The 20,311-nt window shown below is 40.1% G+C and overlaps 3 protein-coding genes across 8 annotated transcripts in view; 1 reads left to right on the top strand and 2 right to left on the bottom strand.

Annotated features, from left to right (window-relative positions):
- Positions 1-1,432: 1,432 nt before the first annotated feature.
- On the bottom strand, positions 1,433-12,288 carry pigo (phosphatidylinositol glycan anchor biosynthesis, class O). Of its 2 annotated transcripts, none has more exons than XM_044334265.1 (11): positions 12,078-12,288; positions 11,321-11,799; positions 10,252-10,395; positions 9,780-9,903; positions 9,314-9,473; positions 7,169-7,351; positions 5,388-6,984; positions 5,064-5,267; positions 4,029-4,213; positions 3,729-3,799; positions 1,433-3,141 (listed from the first exon to the last, which is right to left on the bottom strand). In XM_044334265.1, exons 2-11 carry the CDS (start codon positions 11,796-11,798, stop codon positions 3,012-3,014), a joined length of 3,276 nt encoding a protein of 1,091 aa, XP_044190200.1. In that variant the 5' UTR covers position 11,799; positions 12,078-12,288; the 3' UTR covers positions 1,433-3,011. The 2 variants fall into 2 exon arrangements, with proteins under 2 accessions (XP_044190200.1, XP_044190201.1); XM_044334266.1 differs by having other exon boundaries at positions 12,200-12,283.
- Positions 12,289-13,244: 956 nt separating this feature from the next.
- LOC122968865 (stomatin-like protein 2, mitochondrial) lies at positions 13,245-17,992 on the bottom strand. The gene is made up of 10 exons (XM_044334371.1): positions 17,823-17,992; positions 16,787-16,939; positions 16,371-16,470; positions 16,192-16,250; positions 15,967-16,068; positions 15,705-15,839; positions 15,310-15,454; positions 15,022-15,101; positions 14,760-14,888; positions 13,245-14,612 (listed from the first exon to the last, which is right to left on the bottom strand). The coding sequence occupies exons 1-10, from the start codon at positions 17,862-17,864 to the stop codon at positions 14,508-14,510; spliced, it is 1,050 nt and encodes a 349-aa protein (XP_044190306.1). The 5' UTR covers positions 17,865-17,992; the 3' UTR covers positions 13,245-14,507.
- Positions 17,993-19,517: 1,525 nt separating this feature from the next.
- Positions 19,518-20,311, top strand: part of LOC122968306 (protein unc-13 homolog B-like) — a 71,208-nt gene continuing 70,414 nt past the window's right edge. For all 5 annotated transcript variants that reach the window (XM_044333439.1, XM_044333438.1, XM_044333436.1 and 2 more), the window contains exon 1: positions 19,518-19,954. In XM_044333439.1, coding sequence (XP_044189374.1) covers positions 19,933-19,954 — 22 coding nt within the window. In that variant the 5' untranslated portion in view covers positions 19,518-19,932. The remainder of the gene's footprint in view (positions 19,955-20,311) is intronic.

Genomic DNA, 20,311 nt, shown 5'->3' with positions numbered 1-20,311 from the left:
GGCTACAGAGGTCTGGTAACTTCACTTCTCTCTAACTCCACACCCAAAAATTTTTTTCATTTTCAAACTTGTAGTCTTCAACCCCAACGGACATTTTTCACATATGCCGTAGTGCACCCCAGGACCTGTAAACAGACTTTGATGAGTAAAATCAGTGGTAAAATCAGTGGAGTTCCTCTTTAAGTTTCCTCTTTGTCTTCCTCTATGTTTGGCATGGATTTCCTTCCACAGAAAAAATGGTCTTTCTGAGTCAGTGACAAGTTATAACCATGTTTGTTCAAATAACAGTTCTGTTATTTCTGACTATAGTGTCACATTAGTTGCTGCATCTAACAATTATTTACCTGAGAAGAAAATACTTTTAAGGAGGTGATCTAGCACAATGATAACTACAAGATGGGACTTATTTGGATCTTTATTTGTTGAATTCATACAGTTTTTTCTTTTAATAAATAATGCTAAAATAAAAAAGGTTATCAGCAAAGATTTGATCTCTTTAAATAATGTGCTGCCCATATCCACTGGGTTAAAGTTTGGGAAAAAGTAAATAAGGTGGGTGGTAAAAATCTTTCAGGTGCCCATAGCACAAAAAAACAACCCAATATATTTGCAGGGGGTTGAAAGAACTTTTGATCAATACCAAAAGTTTGGTTATTACTTCGGTAGGTGTTTAGATTTCCGGCTTTCAAAACATGCTTTTCAATTTTCAACATTCTATTGTTATGTGATTTTTTTTTCATTTTTGACTTTTACAGTACACATAAGCTGTGCCAGCAGTCTGTTGATGCCACAGCAAATCCTTGGTCACTCATCAAGTTCAACTAAATCATAAATGACTTCATGCCCTTTAAGTTGCACATTTTAAGCACAGACATTCAACCCTGTCCAGCTCATGTTATGGCTGTGACCAAATTATATTCTGTAATTAATAGTTAAAGAATGTGTAAATAAAAGTGTGAATCCCCATCTGAGACTTTTTTTTTTTTTTTTTTAAAGGATGAAAAAACTCATAAAGGGTAACTAAACAGATATATGTAACTAAAAAATCTTCAGTTGTAAAATAGGAATTAGATGGAAGCACAGAAAACTTTTGCATAGAACTTTTGCTAATGTGTGCAAGTGATACTTTCAACAACTTACAGAGTTATGGTAACTGGAAATGTGGAAAGCCACAGTAAATAATGAATGAATCACCTTGACTGATGGGCAGTAAAAACCTAAGGCAGCACCCATCCCTTCCATCAACTCCTTAGATCAATAAACAAAACATTAAATACGACTTTTATGCACCATATAAATAGTTTGCACTGCTACAATAAATAAACCAGAGGTTGAAACATGGATCTAGAATCATAAGTCAAAACTGGGAATAAATTGAGTGCAATATTAATATTTCTCATCCTTGAATCCAAATTATTGGGAGAGCAAAACATCATGTAAAAAAAACTTTTATTACAGTTTTCACAGAATGTAAAATCATTTTAGTTATTTATATATTAAACTTTTTTTTCCTTTTTTAAACAGAAACAAATGTGCCATCTTCATACAACCACGCCAAACCATCAATTGGGCTGACGACCCATCACTCCCGTACAACAGCCTGAGGAATGCAGTACTAGTGTAGCTAATTCAACCTGAGCTCAACATCTCTTCGATATCATGTATTAGCTAATGAGCTTCGGCTGCTGACTACAGCCGCAGCACAGTAACAGATCTGACTCAGAGGTCCTGCAGAAATAAATTAACTGACAGTGTTTGTGGAGGTCCTGGATTTAATGACCATGTCAACTTGATGACATCATACACAAAAAAAAAAGGCATTTGTTAAAAGGTAGGCACCTATTCCCGGGAAAAGGTGTACAAGACCTAATTAAGACAAAAGTTTCATTTGAGATTAGAAAACTCAGTGATTAATAAAATCTTAATTATAAATAGGCATTAGAGTTAGGAATCAAAACCCTAAAAAACATAAAAGACCATGGCAGATTAAGTACCCAAAACTGTAAAAAAAAACAAAAGCTAACTGCACAGTAATACTCTATGAATTGGCAGTAACCAGACAACACTGGTTATTTCAACATCTTGAAAATACAAAAACATAGAAAAAATGGAAAAAAACTTCCTCCAGCAGACACTTAGATGACAGACATGCTGTAATGCACTTGGATGGATTTCGGCAAATGGAGTAGACCCGCTTGTGAATTGATAATACACTAGCTCCAGACATCGGGTGATAGAAGCTTTAGTTGCACACTAATTGTAAATCACTATGGAAAAGGGTCAGCTAAATGGCTCAGGTGTAAATCTAATTGTCAGTTCTACCAGGGAAAATTCTCTAATTGATATTTTACTGTTTTTTTAACAACATGAGACTGTCAAATCAGCCATTCTGTCACATACAATATGCGTATTTCAGCCTAAGTAATGAAGTGTTTAAAAAACCTTCACATATTTAAGGCCAAATTTGTTTAAATGCTGAGGCAGCTGTGACAGGTGTGTAGCTTTTTTCTGTATGTAGTTACTGAAGGTTTTTGACTGCTGCACTATGAACCACTTGCAAGACTGTCTTGCTTGAAGAGCTTGGAAGTTTTCATCCACAAGTCAGAAAACAGGAGTTTAGGAGAAACATTCAGAAACCGCTGTTTCCTCTTTTAACCGCATACAATCTGGGCCTCAGAGGCCTTAATCCTCAATAACTGTATGAGGGTTTACAAGCTTATCGCCAAAAAACACCACATATAAAAAAGTCCAACGCTGAGTTCGGTTGACATGCAGAAGTCCCTCTGGCTGAAAGATGGGCCTCAGTATCAGTATTGTACTACTTAGCCCTCAATAGAGTTAAGAGGCAACCTCACTTGACATGTTTGTGGGAGTCTTTATGTTGGACACGAATGGCAATGTTTGTATAAAAAAACTTTACGGTTACCACCATGTCCATTTACTCTGTGGCACAGTGAGCTCTGGTGGGCTGTGGTGGTAAAGCAGCAGCAGCAGCAGCAGCAGCGCCGTTGCTACCTGGATGCATCGGGGATGAGTCTCTTAAACCAGCGGCCCACGGCCAAATCTATTCTCAGCACTAATGTGACCCCGATCAGCAGAAACACGCTGCTCACCAGGAACCCTGAGGCCTCGAACATTAACCTGGAGGGAGAAAACACGGGACTTTGACCATTGGAATCACCGTTACAAACAGTTCCAACTTCCTGGTTTCGATATTCATCTCAAATTCAAGCTTACCAACCTTTTCAAACCTGAAAGTGTTAACTTTATCTGTGCAATATGACTACATAACAACATGACAATATGGTACGTGCCAACTACATAATATAACTCTATATAATGCTGATCATAAAATGCAACTCCAAACTCCAAAAACTGTTTTGTTGAAATTGAAATATGTATAAAATTTACATGTTTATTTAAAATACTTATAAAAACACATAATTTGATGAGATGTCATAGGAAACAACATTTCATGCTCACAATTATTTAAAAATACTGGTAAAGAAAGGCCAATTATGTAATAACTGAAAAAAGACAGGCCTTTCTACAGATGTAAATGTGCACATACGCATTACAGTTGTTGTTTACAGCAAAGCAGACTTGCATTCGCTAATGTGTGTTGAGTGACCTGAGTAAGTGGTTTGCAGTTATACCGTGTCCATATCCTCAAAAGCCTTTACTGTCAGTGAATTTGCATGAGCTGGGAAATCCATTCAGGCACTTACTTGGGTGCGAAAACCTTCCACACCATTAGGTGTCTCCTGAGGATAGCAGCTGCACAGACTGAAGCAAAGACCTGTGAAAACAGCACAGATACTTAGTGGAGTGATGCGATACTGATACACATTCTAAAAGGTGGAACTGAGCCAAAGAAATAAAAAAGAAATGATCCTCACACTAAAAGGGGACTTAATCCCAGATCATAGATTCCTAAACTGAATGACATGTTTTTGTTTGGTGACACTTGATCATTTGGAGACTTCATTATGTGAATTTATACAGACATTCTTAGTCTATGGTGGTACCTGTGCTCCAAGAATAAAGAGGTAGCGTGTTGAGAGTTGTAGGAGAGCAGAGCTGAACTGCTGGGGGTTTTCTCTCAGTCTCATCTCCATCACAGCGTCCTCTCCTTCTTCTCCACAAGCTCTTACTCCTCTGCCCCCACGTACCTCACACACCAGAGGCCAGAACAGTAGCAATGGACAACCCACTGAAGACAATGAGACATGAGACACAAAATCAGCAAGTCAACAGGTTCACTATTTCATTTCTAGCATTCTAAAAATCTGTTTCCTTTTACTTTTAACTACTTTGGTGTTCAACAGAAACTCTGTGGCGTGACAAATATCCGCTTTACCAACCAAGCTTAACTGTAAGTAGTGCAGCTACCAGGTTCAACTGAGATTTTATATTCAGTAGCCTCTGTATTGTTTACATTTTTTTGGGGACCAACCGTCACACTGACTTACATATTATTTAAAAAACAATTAAAGAACAAACTTTTTCAGCAGTGTTCCCAATATTGCACTTTAATTTCCCCTCTTAACATATTTTAAACATTGATGGGAATGTGTTTATTATAAGAGTTGTTGAGATAAAGATTAAAATTCATGAAGCCATTATGCCATGACATAATGTTTCAATATGTTAGATTTATACTAACAAAGTATTCTTGTAGTTTGTTATAACTGAACAAAACTTTTTTAAAATAAATAAAAGCTTTTGTACTTTAATTAAGCAATGTCCCGCTGTGTGTAGTATGTAACACTGCAAATATGAATCATTTATTAATAAAAATAATAAATAATCCACAAAACACTGAATACATCATATTTTAATGCATGGTTTTAATTAAATTATCATTTAATTCGAGTAATTTCAAAATATTTTCTATTGCTTATTGTATATTCTTATTCTTTGTTTATACTGTGCCTCATCATTTATAGCAGCTGAATCCTATTACTTTTTCAGATGCAGCAGCCTCATTTCCCTAAAGAATCATGGTTTTTTTAAATCATATTAAACTTGCTAACTGCTTCACTCTTAAGTAGGATCGCTACCTGCAAACAGGATGTGTGAGGCAAAGGTGTTGAGGGTAACCAGTGAGGCGGGCAGCATGGTGCCTGTGTGTCCATCAGGGAATCCCACGAAGGCAGCGCCCCACTGGATTGAGGGGAAGGTGGGCAGGTGACCTGTGGCATGGAAGAACTGGGTGGCAGCCAGGGACCACAGCACAACGGGCGTCCAGGGCACGTTAAAGCCACCTGAGGGAAACAACGAGAAGTGGTGTGAGCGTAACCAAGGTAACCAAAATGTAATGACTCAAGAAGAGGCAAACAAACCAGAAAAGAAAAGCTCTGTGTGTGTGATTCTGAGTATCTCACCAGGATATGTTCCATGCAGGCCACTGAGGGTGGTGGAGGAGGCGTGAATGTGCAACAGAGCTCCCATTTCTAGCAGCAGCAGGAGGAAAGACAGAGCCATGCCCTCTGGGTGCAGCAGCAGCAGACCTATCCCCAGCAGGCCACAGAACAGAAGCAGAGGGGCAGAGTAGACCGTTCCCAGTCCGTAGGCCTCCACAGCAGGCCTGCTGTCCACCTCGCCGCCCCCGCTCAGCTCTCCGTCGTCCAGGGAACGACGCATGCGCTGGTAGATCTGGGGGATGAGGTGGTGCAGCTCTGCTTGGGGGCTGATGCCGGTGCTGGCTCGGTAGCGGGGTGGGGGTAGAGAGGAGCCCCTGGCTGAAGCTGTGGCCCTTGTCTTCACGAACACAGTGAGAGGGTCTAGCCAGATCAGGAAAAGACCCAGTCCCAGGAGACAGAAGGCAGCCCTGGGGAGGGCCAGCTGTGCCAGGCTGATCAGCTGGGCCAGATTCCTGAAGCTGTCCTCTGGAGTGGCACTAACAGCCCAGTGCAGCCCCAGGCACACAGACAGCAGTGGTAGGATCCAGCGGGCTGTGAACACTGTCCCACCTGAGGAATTGAGGTTACCGTAGTGGCGGAGGCATCGTCTCAACAGATACGTCCACAAGCCCAGGGAGAAGACTGATAGGATGTAGTGGAGGTTCTTCAGCTGATTGTCCTGCATCCGGGAAAGAGGAGAAAGGAAGGGCGATGGCTGGCAAGAGCCCTGCTCTTCACGACAGCCGTGGAAGGAGAGGGAGAGGTAGAGGCTGCCAACGAGGAGTCCTAAGCAGGCTAGGAGGGTGCTGCTTTCTTTTCTCACAGTCGATGGGGACAAGGCGGGTGAAGGCAGCAGCCCAGCAGGCTTCAGAGGGTCATGGATGGGGGGAAGAAGCAGGCCTTCCCAGTTGAGATGGAAGGGAATATAGAGACCAAGAGAGAACACCAGAAAGGTGACTACACGGCCCTCAGCGATCACATAGCTATCAGAGAGCAGAGAGGCACAGCGGAGGAGGAGCACCAAGAGAGGGGGGATGAGGAGGCTACTGGGTGTCAGCCAGCTAGCAGACTTTGGAACTTTAGTTCCGTTCTTAGCCACAGCAGTTGCCCTGGATCGATGAGCCCTCCAGAAGAAGAAAAGTTCAGAGCTGAAGGCAGCGGCTGCCAAACACCATGCCACCTCGATGTAGCCCTGTGTGAGCAGCTGACCGGCAGCCACACAAGCCCCCCCTGTTAACGCCGCCACAACCGGGACCTTCAGTACTGGACCGTTCTCTCTGACCAGCACAAGCGACAGCTGGGAAAGGATGAAACACATCAGGCAGGCTAGCGCCAAGATGGCTAAACCTGCTGCCATCTTGAGTGGGTTGAATCGGGCCCAGGTAGCTCGGCAGGTGTCTCTGACGGAGGTGAGGTAAGCCTGCAGCGAGGAGGCCAGCTCTGGGGAGGGTGACCGACCCTCTCTAACCGACGAGAGGTACTCAGAGGAGAGGCGGGCAAATTCATCCTTCAGCTGTGAGAGGCTCTCTGGTGGGATATCTTTTGCCATGCCGGAGTATGTTTCCAGGAAACGGTTGACCTTCAGAGACAGAACGGTCACATCAGTAAGACAAGTAAAATTAAACAGAGAGACAAAAACACACACTGTGTACAACTGAACATCCTCCAGGGTATGTATCACATTTTAAAGTGAAGTCTTTTTTCCCCCACATGAAGACATTTTAACTGGCAAGCCCAAGTGAACTCTCTACTGAGCAGAGTACCTGTTTTGCGTTGATCCACAGCGCCTCCAGCTGGCTGAGACCTCCAACTGCACCTGCTGTCTGCCCGTGAGGAGGGAATAAAGGCAAGAGAACCTGCCCCACGCTGCTGTACGGGATGGGAATTCCCAGCAGCAGAGCCAGGGTGGGCACGAGATCAGTCTGGGGCACCACGTCTGGTTCACGCTACAAATGTGAGGACATAAAAGGGGGTTGTATTACTGCATTACTGACATTTTAATATGTAATCAGTAACTGATTAATGACATATCTTAAACTGCTCGGCTTAAGTGGACTGATAAACAAAAAATAATTCTCTTTCAATTAGACACACTCTCAATGATAAAAAAGTGCCTATAAATACTTACCATAGCAACCAGCACAGATAAAGCTACCACAAACAAACAGGCGATTTTTGGGTGATTAATTGCACTTATTTCTCAAAAGTTGGCGTAGTCTCTTAACTGCAAGCAGATTATGAATAAATGACTCAACTCAAGCAATCAGCTACCTCTGCCATTACATTCATCAGTGAGATTAGTGGATTTGTTTACTGGTAGATAAAAATAACTGATCACTGAATAGAAAAAGTGTCTCAGTGTCTAATAGAGCATCATGTCTAATAATCTCTCCCATTCCTTGTACTGGTGGGTATTTTCTGTACAGTCATGCAACCCGTGGTTTTCCACAATGTGTTATGTAACGCTCCAATTACACTGCAATTATGGAAATGAGCTGTGAAGTTCACTACTTGAGTGTTTTACCCCTTAACAGGCAGAGACCACCTGCCAGCATCAAATTTGTGGATTCAGGCAAATGCTTTGAATGGTTTGATGTTTCATACTCATAATACAGCAAACACTCTGCTGAATTTGGAGAGATAAACGTGATGTAAACTATTGTTTGATATCAAATTAAAAAACACATAAAACTAATTTATTTATGAGAAATTAAAATCCTTGATGACATCAATTACCTCTGGTTCCTTATCAGCTCATTCATGGACTGAACTGATTTGCTCCTGTTGTTCGACAGTGTGATCTGTTCTCTCAAAAGGTCCGAGAGTTTTCTTTCTGCTGTGGGCTTATCTCTTGCTCTCTGTTGCATATACACCTAGTTAACTGATTACTGGAATGTGGGATTTCATACCTTTTACTGATAGTCACGCTAACATCAGATTTCCTGTTCTAACTGAGCCAAGATCTTTAAGATCTTAGTTTTTATTATTATTCTTTTATGCTGTTTTGTTTTTATTATTGTTTATTCTTACTTATTCTAATTAATTCTAAACTTTTCAATGTGTTTATCAAGACTGGGAAAGATATTTCCTATGTTTGCCAGACCTGGTTATAAACCCTGTATTCCTAATCTCGTTTTTATAAACTTGAGTAGTATTTGATTTGCTTTTAAATCTGCATTAAGTGATTTTTTTGGCCAGTAGGGGACAGCAGAAAAAAGCTGTGAACATAACACTGACATATAATAAATAACCTTTAAAGTTGATATGGCGAACTTGTTAGCAAACAGTTTCTTATTTACACATCCAGCAGTTACACAGCAACAACCAAATGTCTGGCTCTTTATAGCTGCAAAATGTTCCACTATGTTCACCAGCTAGTCGCTAACTGTGTCTGTTTTCCATTTGGTGCTATGCAGGTGGTGTACAGTGGGTTTTCAGAGGTTTTTCTCTGAAAACAGCTGCCTGCTGTGGCTGAAAATGACACTATGAGAGCAGTGAGAGTGAACCAAAACAGTAACGTTGCAGCCGGACGGCAAAAATAATGAGCTGAAACTCGCTATAAAGCTACGTAAAGCCAAGGAGAGCTGCAGAGTCAGGTGATAATTCTCTGTTAGCTCACCACTACAAGCTATGCCACTGACACTTATAAAAATATTGATTACAGCCGCTTTAAGCAGACTTGTCATTTACTTTGATTAGTATAAAAAGGTTAGAAAGGTTGCCTTTCTATAGTATAACCCAGTTAAAAATACACAAAGGCCTCTCTTGACACTGATTAGTTAGCTAGTAATTCATCCTACCAACTCAACCACAAAATAAACTGTTCCTTTGCATTTCTTTCCCTCTCATTACAGTATCAATGAGCTCTTGTTAAAACTGAGTGTGAAAAAGGCATCTACTCTACTGACCTGCGACGGGGGTCCGGGAAAAAGAGGGGAAGGGCTGTAGAGAAAGATGGCAGCGTCAGTCTCCTTCTGACTTTCTCCACCATGATCTCCGGTGTCTGTCATCCCGTGATCTCCCATCACCACCAAGAGGGTGTCATTCTGCAGACGGTCAATCACAGACCTGAAGGAAAAGGATGAATATGGGCAGAGGGGTTCAGTGGAGTTCCTGTCCATTTCTTTAAAAATATATAATTTCCCAAATATTGACCGTCTGATTTTAATGTTCAAGTTGCTCGTTCATTTCTGATATTTCCTCCCTGTCCATGACTGTCTGGGTCAGCGTCTTACACTTAACTTGACTGTGTTATTACAGCAAGTGAACAGTGTGAAGTGAACAGAACTACAGGTGCACTGAGACAGCACATAATGATGATTGCAGCTGGGGATGCTGTCGAACAAGCTCGTAGCAGCTGTACTGTTGTCTGACCTGATGACTCCGTCCATCTGGGTGAGCTTGTCAGCCATGGCCGGGTGGTCGGGACCAAACCTGTGACCGCAGTGATCCACCCCGAGGAAATGAGCAACCAGGACATCCCAGTCACCCCCCACCACTGTCAAAACCAACAACAAGTGACAGATGGACAGATATGAAGTGCATGTATACAACAGAAGCACGATTAGACGATTAATTGATGGACAAAAAATGTATCTTCATCTATTTTAGTAATTGATTAATTGAAGTTAAAGTACATCATCCAGGGTTGTAGTAAATCTTTCACTGCTTTCTAATGTTTTGTATCCCAATAACAATGTCAAGTGCTTATGATCTTACATAGGTAACAAATTAACATACTGTACAGCCAGGAGTTAGACGTTTTTTTTCCCCACTGTGGCTGCATAATGTACGTTAACATGTATGAGCTCATGGTACAGTAAAAACATATGAACAAAATACATACTGGTTGTGTAGAGGTGCTGGAGGATCCCATTGTCCACAGTGTGCAGATCCTTGACATTGAAAGAAGGGAAGGGCAGAGAACGGTAGAACTTCTTAGGAAAAAGATTCTCCCAAGTATCATCGCCCATGAACACCACTCGTTTGCCTGTAAGGGGACACGCACGTTTAAGAACGACCAAACCATATCTTTCTTTTGAGGTAGAAAGAAAGGTTTCCTTTTAAGCATAATGGCCATATAACTGTCTAGATATTTTTTACATGTAACATAAATGTGAGATAAAGGTATCTGACTGACATCTCGAAAACTGTAGTTCTCCTACTTGTCCATGCTTTTCTAGACTTCGTCCAATTCCTAAACCTTGTAACAATACTATTAATGATGATAATTTGACATTTGATCACATGTTTGTTATATACAAAGTTGTGATATATCAGACTTTTAGCAATATATTTGCACCAGTGTCATGACAGATTTTTATATGAGGTGTGTTCTTCTTTTCTCACACATATTTTAAACCCTGTACTGCTCTGCACTCTGGCAGTGAAAATACAGCACAGTTCCAAACTGCTCATAAAGTAACTGTTCTTCTGACCACACCCTAATCACTGATGCCGTGACAGATATTTTGCCCTTGGTAGCTGAGTGGTAACTCTCCTAATCTAATTTCGGAGGTATATTTACCTCTCCAGTTCCACAGGATACATCCATAATGTGATGTATCCTGAATAAGGGTCTTGAACTGCAGATATATTCACTACATAATTATTATTGTTCTGCACAATGTATAATAACAATGTTTCTATTGCACATTATTATGTATCATATTTCATTATATACTATGTATACAATCATTGCACAATGGATAATAACTATTTTTCTCTCTCACTACTCTCATTTTATTATATACTATTACTGCACAATGTATAATAACAATATTTTCTATTTGACTATTTTATTTTATTCTATTGTTGTGTGTGATGTGTGTTGTACAGTGTTGTTGTGACACTTAAATTTCCTCTTGGAGTTAACAAAATATTTCTCATTCTTATATCCCTGTCTAACTACTCACCTTCTTGCCCAAGCTGGTGGATGAGGTTGTCCTCCAAGATTGCACTGGAGGCAAAGTTATTACCTACATCCACAAAGGTGGGCAAGGACCCTGTAGTGAAGCCCTTGATCCTCTGCATGGTGGTGGTGGGTGGGTCAGCACGAAAGGGGTACAGGCGGCCGTGGGAAGGCCTGGATGAGGCTGTTTCCTCCAGCACGGGCAGCTTGTTCTCATAAGGTCGGGGCGTCGTGTTGTTGGGGTCAAAACGGGCGAAATCGATCTTCAGGGCGTCGATGATGAGGAGGACAGCCCGGCGGAAACGTGGCTGGACGCGGCAGAAGTCCCCCGGCTCCTCTCCGGGGTGCAGCACGTCTCTACAGGTGCTGGTCCTGTTCACCTCCAGCCTCACCAGCAGGAATCCACCCACAAACAGGTAGATGCCCACAGAGTACACCGCACACATCCAGAGGAGCAGGGACAGCACAGGGAGCCCCTTCATCCTACACACAAACACACATATAACACAAGTCAATACAAGTCTAATTTAGGCACGTTTTACACACCAAGGGAAAAAAAAGTCAGTGACACCTGCTACACGAGATGCTAACGCTGGTAACGTTTCAGTTGACGTGAACTTCAAGCTCCACTTAAACTAAGCAAAACGGCACACAACATTCAGACGTGACAGGTAATATTAACTATTAATAGCTTTACGTTAAACGGAGGAGACATTTAACGCTGTTAGCCGCGGCTAGCTCGCCTAGCTGTTATCACTGACCTTGTAGCAGTCGGGTTTTCGTCCTCTCTCGGCCGGAGGGCGGACGTTAATGTGTGTGTGTTAACAACACAGGGGGCACAGGTGTCTCAGGTAAACAGAGAACGACGCGACACCACGCTCACCTTCATTGGGACTCCGGTACAATGAGATTAGATTGCTGGTGACAGCCAGGAACTTCAGCGTGCAAGAACCCGGCGGAAATTCGGGGCGGACGTTTTTCTTGGTGACACAGCTGATGTCTAAATTTGTATCCCTGAAGTTTGACTTGCAGGTGCAGGTTTCTTGCTACATAAATACAAAAAACACTAGTCAAGAAGGTATTGACAAAATGTTGACGAATTTTATTTCCTTATTTATTTATTATTTCCTTATACCTTCCGTTGGGAATCAGAAAAGCTACATCAGCGTCCTCTTATAAAACTATTCTTAAAAACTAATTTTTATAATATGGCTTTTAATTAAGAGTTTTTTTCTTTTTGTTTCGTTTTATATCTTATTCATTTATTAATTCTTGGGATTTTTATTCATTGTCTTTGATCTGTTTTTATTTCTTGATTGCATTGAATTTATTCTAATTTGTAGTTGCATTGTGTTTATCTGTATTTATGTCTGTAAAGCATTTTGGAAACTTGTTTTTGAAAAGTGCTATATAAATAAAGTTTATTATTTTTATTTATTAAATCTAATAATTGAGTGAGATATGCAATAAAATACAATGCAAACTGGGTCCATACCGTCTGTAAGACATAGTGGAGGGATCAAACACCCATAACACAGAGGGCGAAATAAAGATGTCTCACTCTGTCACTACTTCAAGGAACCAAAAATAATTTCATTTTGCGGAAAGTGCAGATTATCTGCTGGTAAATTAATCAATCCTATTTCAAGTCTGTCTTATTATGGTAACAGTCATGCCCGTTTGGCTCTATCGTATGATGCAGAAAATTCCTGAAGAGTTTCTAAAAATGCGTTTAACTACATTTGGGGAATTTTGGAACTGTCAAATGTTATGAAATCCAGTGCTGCTGAATTTGTTTCTCCCCTTCATTCCCCCTTGGATCAACCATAGACTGTATGGGATTAACCCAACCACTTTGTACCACATTGCTACTGGTTTAAAATCGTAGTGGCACATTTTGAAATAAAACCGTTCAAACACAGACCTACTTAAACAATTCAACAATGTTCTTTATTTTATGCTAATTTAACATTGCAGAACCGCAACAGAAAACTAAAACATGGAGGTGAACTTTAACATTCATTTTCCAAAATCATACTGTGAATTTTTTTTTCAACAGCCAACATTTTCATATCATTACATATGAAGAAATCCACTAGTTTCTCTTTTGCACCATTTTCTTTTAACATAATTGTATATTTTTAAACAAGTGTTTCACAACATCCCATTCCCCCCCCACATATACCTTCTAAAGTCTCTTGTGAGGGTCTCAAATGATACACACTAAGATGTGCTGGTTTCATGTTGCACTATTTTCCATAAACCTGTAAGCATCAGTGGTCTTTCTTTACAGAAATCCTTGATATCTAATAAATATATCCCATAAGACATAAGAGGCGAATACATACATGAAGAGGACAGGCACGCTGACTTTGTATACTATCAAGAGGGAAATATTTCTGAATTCTCAAGACTATTTCTCAAGCAATGATTGGTTTTGCTTTTCAAGGGAGATACAATAAAGTTTTAATATAACATGAGCCAAACTGTCAATTTACTACACTTTGGGAAACTTTTGACCATGCTGAGCCCTCCAGCCAGACATCACATGTAGCAACTTAAAGTTGCTGGTCCCAACGATGCTGAAGACAGTTGAACAATTGCTTCTGATTTCTGTAAACAAGCCATATCAAAGCAGATGGTAAACCTGAGCTAACTGAACCAAAAACAGTACCAAAACAGGTTGCAAAAAAAGGAGAAAACATTGTACACAATCTTATGTTTCACTTAAACTTATACATTTTCAAAACCTTTACATCCAATTCCATGAGGGTTTATGTGGGAATTATGCCAAGAAATCATATACTGCACAACATCCAGGGCTTATTTAATATAAATGTCTCCATTCTGTCAGCCTACCAAAGTCACTGCTATGAGTATATTTGGCTGGAGGCTGGTGTTAAATTTCCCAACCTGAAAATAACTGACCAACATAAACAATAGTCAGTGAAGATTATAAATCCTCTTACAAAAGATGTGATTTTCCCAGGACTCCCAAGGCAAGAAATCCCAAGAGTTTATAAGTTGGCAGTTTTTCCGTCTGTCCTGCTAGCGGATGTGTATGTGAGCTTCGGTCACACAGCGATGCCTTGGAGACCTGTAACTACTGTATGAAACATAAACTGCTTCTCCTGGTTCTGTGTCATTTACTGCTTTTGAGTTCATTCACAGATTCCGCCCCCCCCCCCCCGTTATTGAGATGATGCTGAATGGTTCTCAGGCTCTTCGCTCTTCTCCTCCGCCGCTGCTGCTACTTTTGGGGCTGTCTTTGCCAGCGTACTGTAAATGGTCATAGCCTGAGGGCGGGAAAACATGATGAGTCAAGACAACAAAAGCAACAAGCCTACTTAATCTGGGGGGCTGTTAACAATTCTATAAAACTGACCCCGCTCTGAACATGAATATATATATATATATATATATATATATATATATATACATACCTGTGTGACCATGCTGCTAACGTCACCACTATTAGATGGCAGAAGGATGGTGTTGGACTCTTTGGCGAGTTTGGAGAAAGCAGACACGTACTGCTCGGCCACACTTAGCGAGGCTGCCGCATTTCCATTCTGCACAATGCACACAAAACAATATCAAATTGAAACAAAAAAAAAGCTCTCGTTAACTTTCTAAAAATAAGACTGTGATCATGGTAATCCCATTAAAAAATATAGTTAGTTAAAAATATAAATAACCGTTCACCTGTTCAGTCAGAGCTTCTGACAGCATACGGATGGCCTTGGATTTTGCCTCAGCTTTGGCTAGCACTGCTTGGGCCTCACCTGAATGGAACACAGTTATGTATTAGTGATATGTAGCTTGTTTAATCAGCAGTAATTTGAGTATTTTTTTAAATCATTTTTTTAGCCCCACAACCTCAACTTAAGAGCAGCAGATATTGGAGAATACAAGAGCTATCCCTCCGAGCACAATAGCTCGCGTTAAAAATTACAGATAAAACAACTAAATTGGGTCTGTGAATGCACCTACCAGCCGCTTTATTGATCCGCTCTGCTTTTTCACCCTCCGAGGCCAGGATCTGAGCTTGTTTACGACCCTCGGCGACGTTAATGGCTGATTCCCTCGTCCCTTCAGATTCAAGCACTGTGGCTCTCTTCTTACGCTCAGCCTCCACCTACACAGAGTGATACAACTTTTTCTGTGATTAATACGTCTCTCTAGATTGCCTGGAATCTCATTATATTAGTAAAGTGCTGAATTTTAGACTGGCTTACTGCAGTTTAAACAACAAAAGCCACACACTGATTTACAAAAATTGTATTAATTGCTGAAGACATCTAATAAGGCCTCCAGCAACTGAAATCCAAATAAAATATCCTTTGATCCCTTTTCACTGTCTCACATACTCATCATATTAACCCCACCTGCATCTGCATGGATTCTTTGACACGAGGTGGAACATGTATATCTTTAATTTCATAACGGAGGCAACGGATTCCCCACTCGTCTGAGGCTTGGTTGATGGCGTGGACGATGTTGGCGTTGAGGGACTCCCTTTCCTTGAAAATAAGTTAAAAAACAGAAACAATTTTTTTTAAATTACAAACTTTTCATTACAGGGATACAGAACAATGTGAGATACAGCAGTAGTAGTAGTAGTAGTAGTAGTAGCAGTAGTGTCTTTACCCTGAACACTTTGTCCAAAGTGAGTTTGCCCAGTTCTGAACGCATGGTGGTCTGTGCAAGCTGTGTGACAGCATATTCTGGATCCTCCACACCATAACTGGCCTGGGAACAAACACAAGTGATGAGAAATGCATTCATAAAACAATGATCAGAGCGTAACATAACATAAAACAGAGAAGACAATCCCTCCATTATATAAAGCAGATCTAATTTTTGCCAGCTTACCTTAAAAGGATCTAAAATCCTTAAATAAAGCACTCCATCGATCTGTAGTGTTACATTATCTGTAAAAAACAAAGGAAATTTGATCTTTTTTTTCCACTGTGTCACACGGGCTCAACATAATCATCAGAAAATGATGAATACTGATCTATCCACCAGTAATGGAAAAGCCTGTTACTCACCTAAAGATACTGCAGACTGCTCTGGGACATCAATGACAATCTCTTTGAGACTTTGCACATAGCGAATTCGGTCAAGTAAAGGTATTAGGAAGTTTAAACCCTAAAAGAAGGAAAAGGGGAAAATGTTAAAGACTCGTAGCACCTCCCCATACCTGTTGAATCTGACACTAGGATTGGGTATCACTTGAATTTTTTTTTCATACTACCGCATAAACAATAACCGATATACAGTACTACAGTTCTCTGTACAAGAACTTTGCCTAAATAAAACACAGTCTAAAATTGGTACAATTGTGATTTTAAAAAAGTAAATATTTCATTACAGAATGAGTAAACAAGATTACATATCTAACAGGACATTGTTCTAGTAATTATGCTTTTGGTTTTTTGAAATCTATTAAAACCAATGATAATACCGGCTCTAAGATCCGGTGGAAGCGACCCATCCTCTCCACCACCCAGGCTTCCTGTTGGGGCACAAACAGGACCACAGTGTTCATGGGCAGGTTGGACGCCCATCGCTGCTGCGCTGGTGTCACCCACAACCTCGGCGCCGTTCGCTGGGTTTGCTACAAACACACAGAAGTATAAAATGTATCAATCAGCTATAAAACTGATATAGGAATTGTCTGAAGATTAGTGATCATGAATGGTTTTGTTTTGTGCAGTTAATCGAATATCAGAATTGCTGCCAGTTTATTTCCCGCCAATTTTTATTTGATTTTTAGTTTGTTTGCTCGTATTCCTGCTATGGTCTCAAAAAATTATACATATATTAAAAACTCACAACCATAACAAGTCTTAACAATTAAACTATTACTCTCATATAAACTACAAATACAATTGAAATAAAGGAATAAATAAATAAATACATACATACATAGCAATTCCGAATCCTCTAAAAATGTGCAAAGTTGTTGATATACACAAAATTTATATAGCCTCTGCTCACTTTATATATATTGAACGTTACTTATTTTTGGTTTGGCTGATTTATTCAATGTAGTTATTTCTATTTCCTTACAGCTCATCTATATGTATTCATACAGCATATTTATATCATTATATACAGTACAAGTTTCTATTCTCACTTTACATCCCTACTGTATATTATTCTTCCACTCTGAATGCCTGCTGGATAAGTGAATGCTATTACACACTTTTAATGATTGATACTTTTAACTTCTATAAAAAGACATTCACTGAAAGCCACAAGCAGCCGTCTAACAACAGCACAGAAGCGTCCAATTTGGTCAGTAATTCATCTGCGTAAAGGTTTAAAAGTACATTTTCTTATTTAATACGGACTAAGTGACACTTCTGTCCGGCTGAAGAGTGACAGTTCGTGGATCATTAACACACTGATGCACGCTGAATGACATGAAGGCAGTGTCTCTCTCTGCAGGTTTACACGAACTAACGAGCCGCAGATGATGTAACGCTTGAATTTACCTGCAGAAGCGCCCCGCCGGCCCGACACAGTGTCCGCAGCATCTTTTAAATACAGTTGAGTGACTGTACTGAGTAGATTCAGCTCCGCAAACTGGAATCTAGCTACCAAAACTCTACACTCATGTGAGTGACCCTTACTGAGCAGGAAATGAAAGTTACATCATTGGTGCAACGCTGAGAAACTCCGCCAGCGCCGGCAACAGGAACCAGAAGGATATGGTTCCACTACTACTACTACTACTACTACTACTACTACTAATAATAATAATAATAATAATAATAATAATAATAATAATAATAATAATAATAATAATTCAACAATTTCACCCTGCCAATGCAGATTTTGCCATCTGCATTGAGTATATTCTAGATTCAAAATATTAAATGCCTGCACCTTTATTATAGGTCAAACCTTTAAATGCCCCATATCTGGTGTGAAGGGGATAAGCAAAATATGTTGTAATTTATATATATGTTGATTTATACTCTCTTACACACATTTGCACTATTTGCATCCTTGTTTACAGTTTACAGAAACTCTTTGACCTGTATGTTGACATTGTGTGTTGTTGTCCATTTGTTATTTCTATATGTATGTATCTAGTTTTTCTCCTACTTTCTTGTGCATAATAGTCATATGTTTATGTCTAGTTTTCTTTACTCAGCTTTGTTGTCTTATTTGGCTGTATGTCCATGTGTATATTCGTGAACATTGTGGTATGTAAATACAGTGTGAGCCACTAGAAACCGGAGTCAAATTCCTCGTGTGTGTAAATATACTTGGCCAATAAAACTGATTCTGATTCTGATTTTAATCCCTTTCATACATCAAACGATTCGATGCATTGACTCACTAAACACACAGGGTGGTGCTGTTGAGTTTGTTTTCGTTCTACAGTTATGGCTCCTTAGAGAAAAAACATATTCAAATTTAATTAACTTTTAACCCTATTATTGTTCGGGTCCCTTGTTCTTTGTCATGGCTGATCACACTTGAATGGGGTGTACGTAGTGTGAGTCTAGATTTGTTCAGCTGGTGCACATAAAATTCCAGTGGGACTGATGTCAAATGGTGGTGATGACCAACTAGATAGGGATAGGGCTAAAGAGAAATGCATTCTATTTTTTTTTTCTTGATTGATTGTTGATTATCAGGTGGGCTCAATTTCTGTAAAGCTCATTAGTGATTAAAGGGTTAATAAACCTGACCCGACTTTTCACTTTTGCAAAATCAATAAAGCAGTGGCTAATATTAGTAAGCAGTGGCAGTGACTAAAGCTTAAAATAATAAAAATCAATAGCTTAAAAGACTCAAACCATAGAAAAGGTTACAGCAATGCTACAGATAAAATACTGCAATAAAACAAAATATGTGGGGATAATGCATTGATGATAATTACAGGATAACGCAGGATAAAGAAGAAGCATAAACTGAGAAATAAGTGAGAAACTAAGATATTAGTGATCAAACAAGTTGTAGATACAACTTTAGGAGGTAGGAGTAGTCAACACCTGGAAAAATAGTGAATTAGTCCCATACCTGAGAGTAACTTTAGTCTAAATTTAATTCTAAAAACACAAATTAAGTAAAAAATAAAATGCTTTAAAAATAAGATATTCATTAAACAATTTAAAACCTCACTTTTACAAAAAAAAGTTTTTGGTCCATTTGAGAACCGTGTGCGTCACCTGTTTCTTCCTCCAACCTGTCCCTGTCAGTGATTGGTGAGATGTATTCAGACGGCTCCACCCTCCAGCGCGGCACTGCATTCTCATTGGACACATCAGACGCCAGTAACAGGTGCCTCGACCCCCCCCCCACCCCCCTTTCCCCTCCCTCCAGTGCCCTCAGGTTGTCCGTCAGTCTAAAAACCTGCGATGGGAGTTTTAATAATGGCGTGTCTGTGGCGGGGGGCTTCAGCTCTCTGCCCAAGTCCAGCATCAGAAAACAACCTGTAAACATCGACGAGGAGCTTATCAACGATTAAAAAAAAAAAAAAAAAAGTAGTTTAACGGACGCTACAATGTTACCGCACAGAAGAGGCTAAATCTCCGCGGAGAGCCTGCGCTGTAAACAAAAACTGTGTGAAACTACTGGAAGCGCTTTGCCATGTCGTTACTGTGTGTCAGAGGTAAGTCTTAGTTGTTTTTTTTATCTCTTTATCCGGTTAGAAACGACAATAAGAGGTAGTTTTACATGTAAAAACCGACGTATGTTGACTTAAATCTGATAAAGTCAATGAAATCTCACAGAACAGGTTTTCTCGCAGGAGACATCCTCCCTCAGGTATCCAAAAAGTAGCTAGTAACGTACATGATTTTACGTTTGCCTCTTCATTGGGTTAATGAAACACCAGAGTAGCCTAATATTTAAACTGTTTTTCCAACGAAGTGTTGCCTGTATTTAACTGGAGTCAGGAGTTCACCATACCAGCTGTTAAGGCTAACAGAATAACCACTGACCTCAGGTTTATAATGACTTTAAGATA

Source organism: Thunnus albacares, chromosome 18, assembly GCF_914725855.1.
Source record: "Thunnus albacares chromosome 18, fThuAlb1.1, whole genome shotgun sequence".
Lineage (NCBI taxonomy): Eukaryota > Metazoa > Chordata > Actinopteri > Scombriformes > Scombridae > Thunnus > Thunnus albacares.
This window is presented reverse-complemented; position numbering and strand designations above follow the sequence as displayed.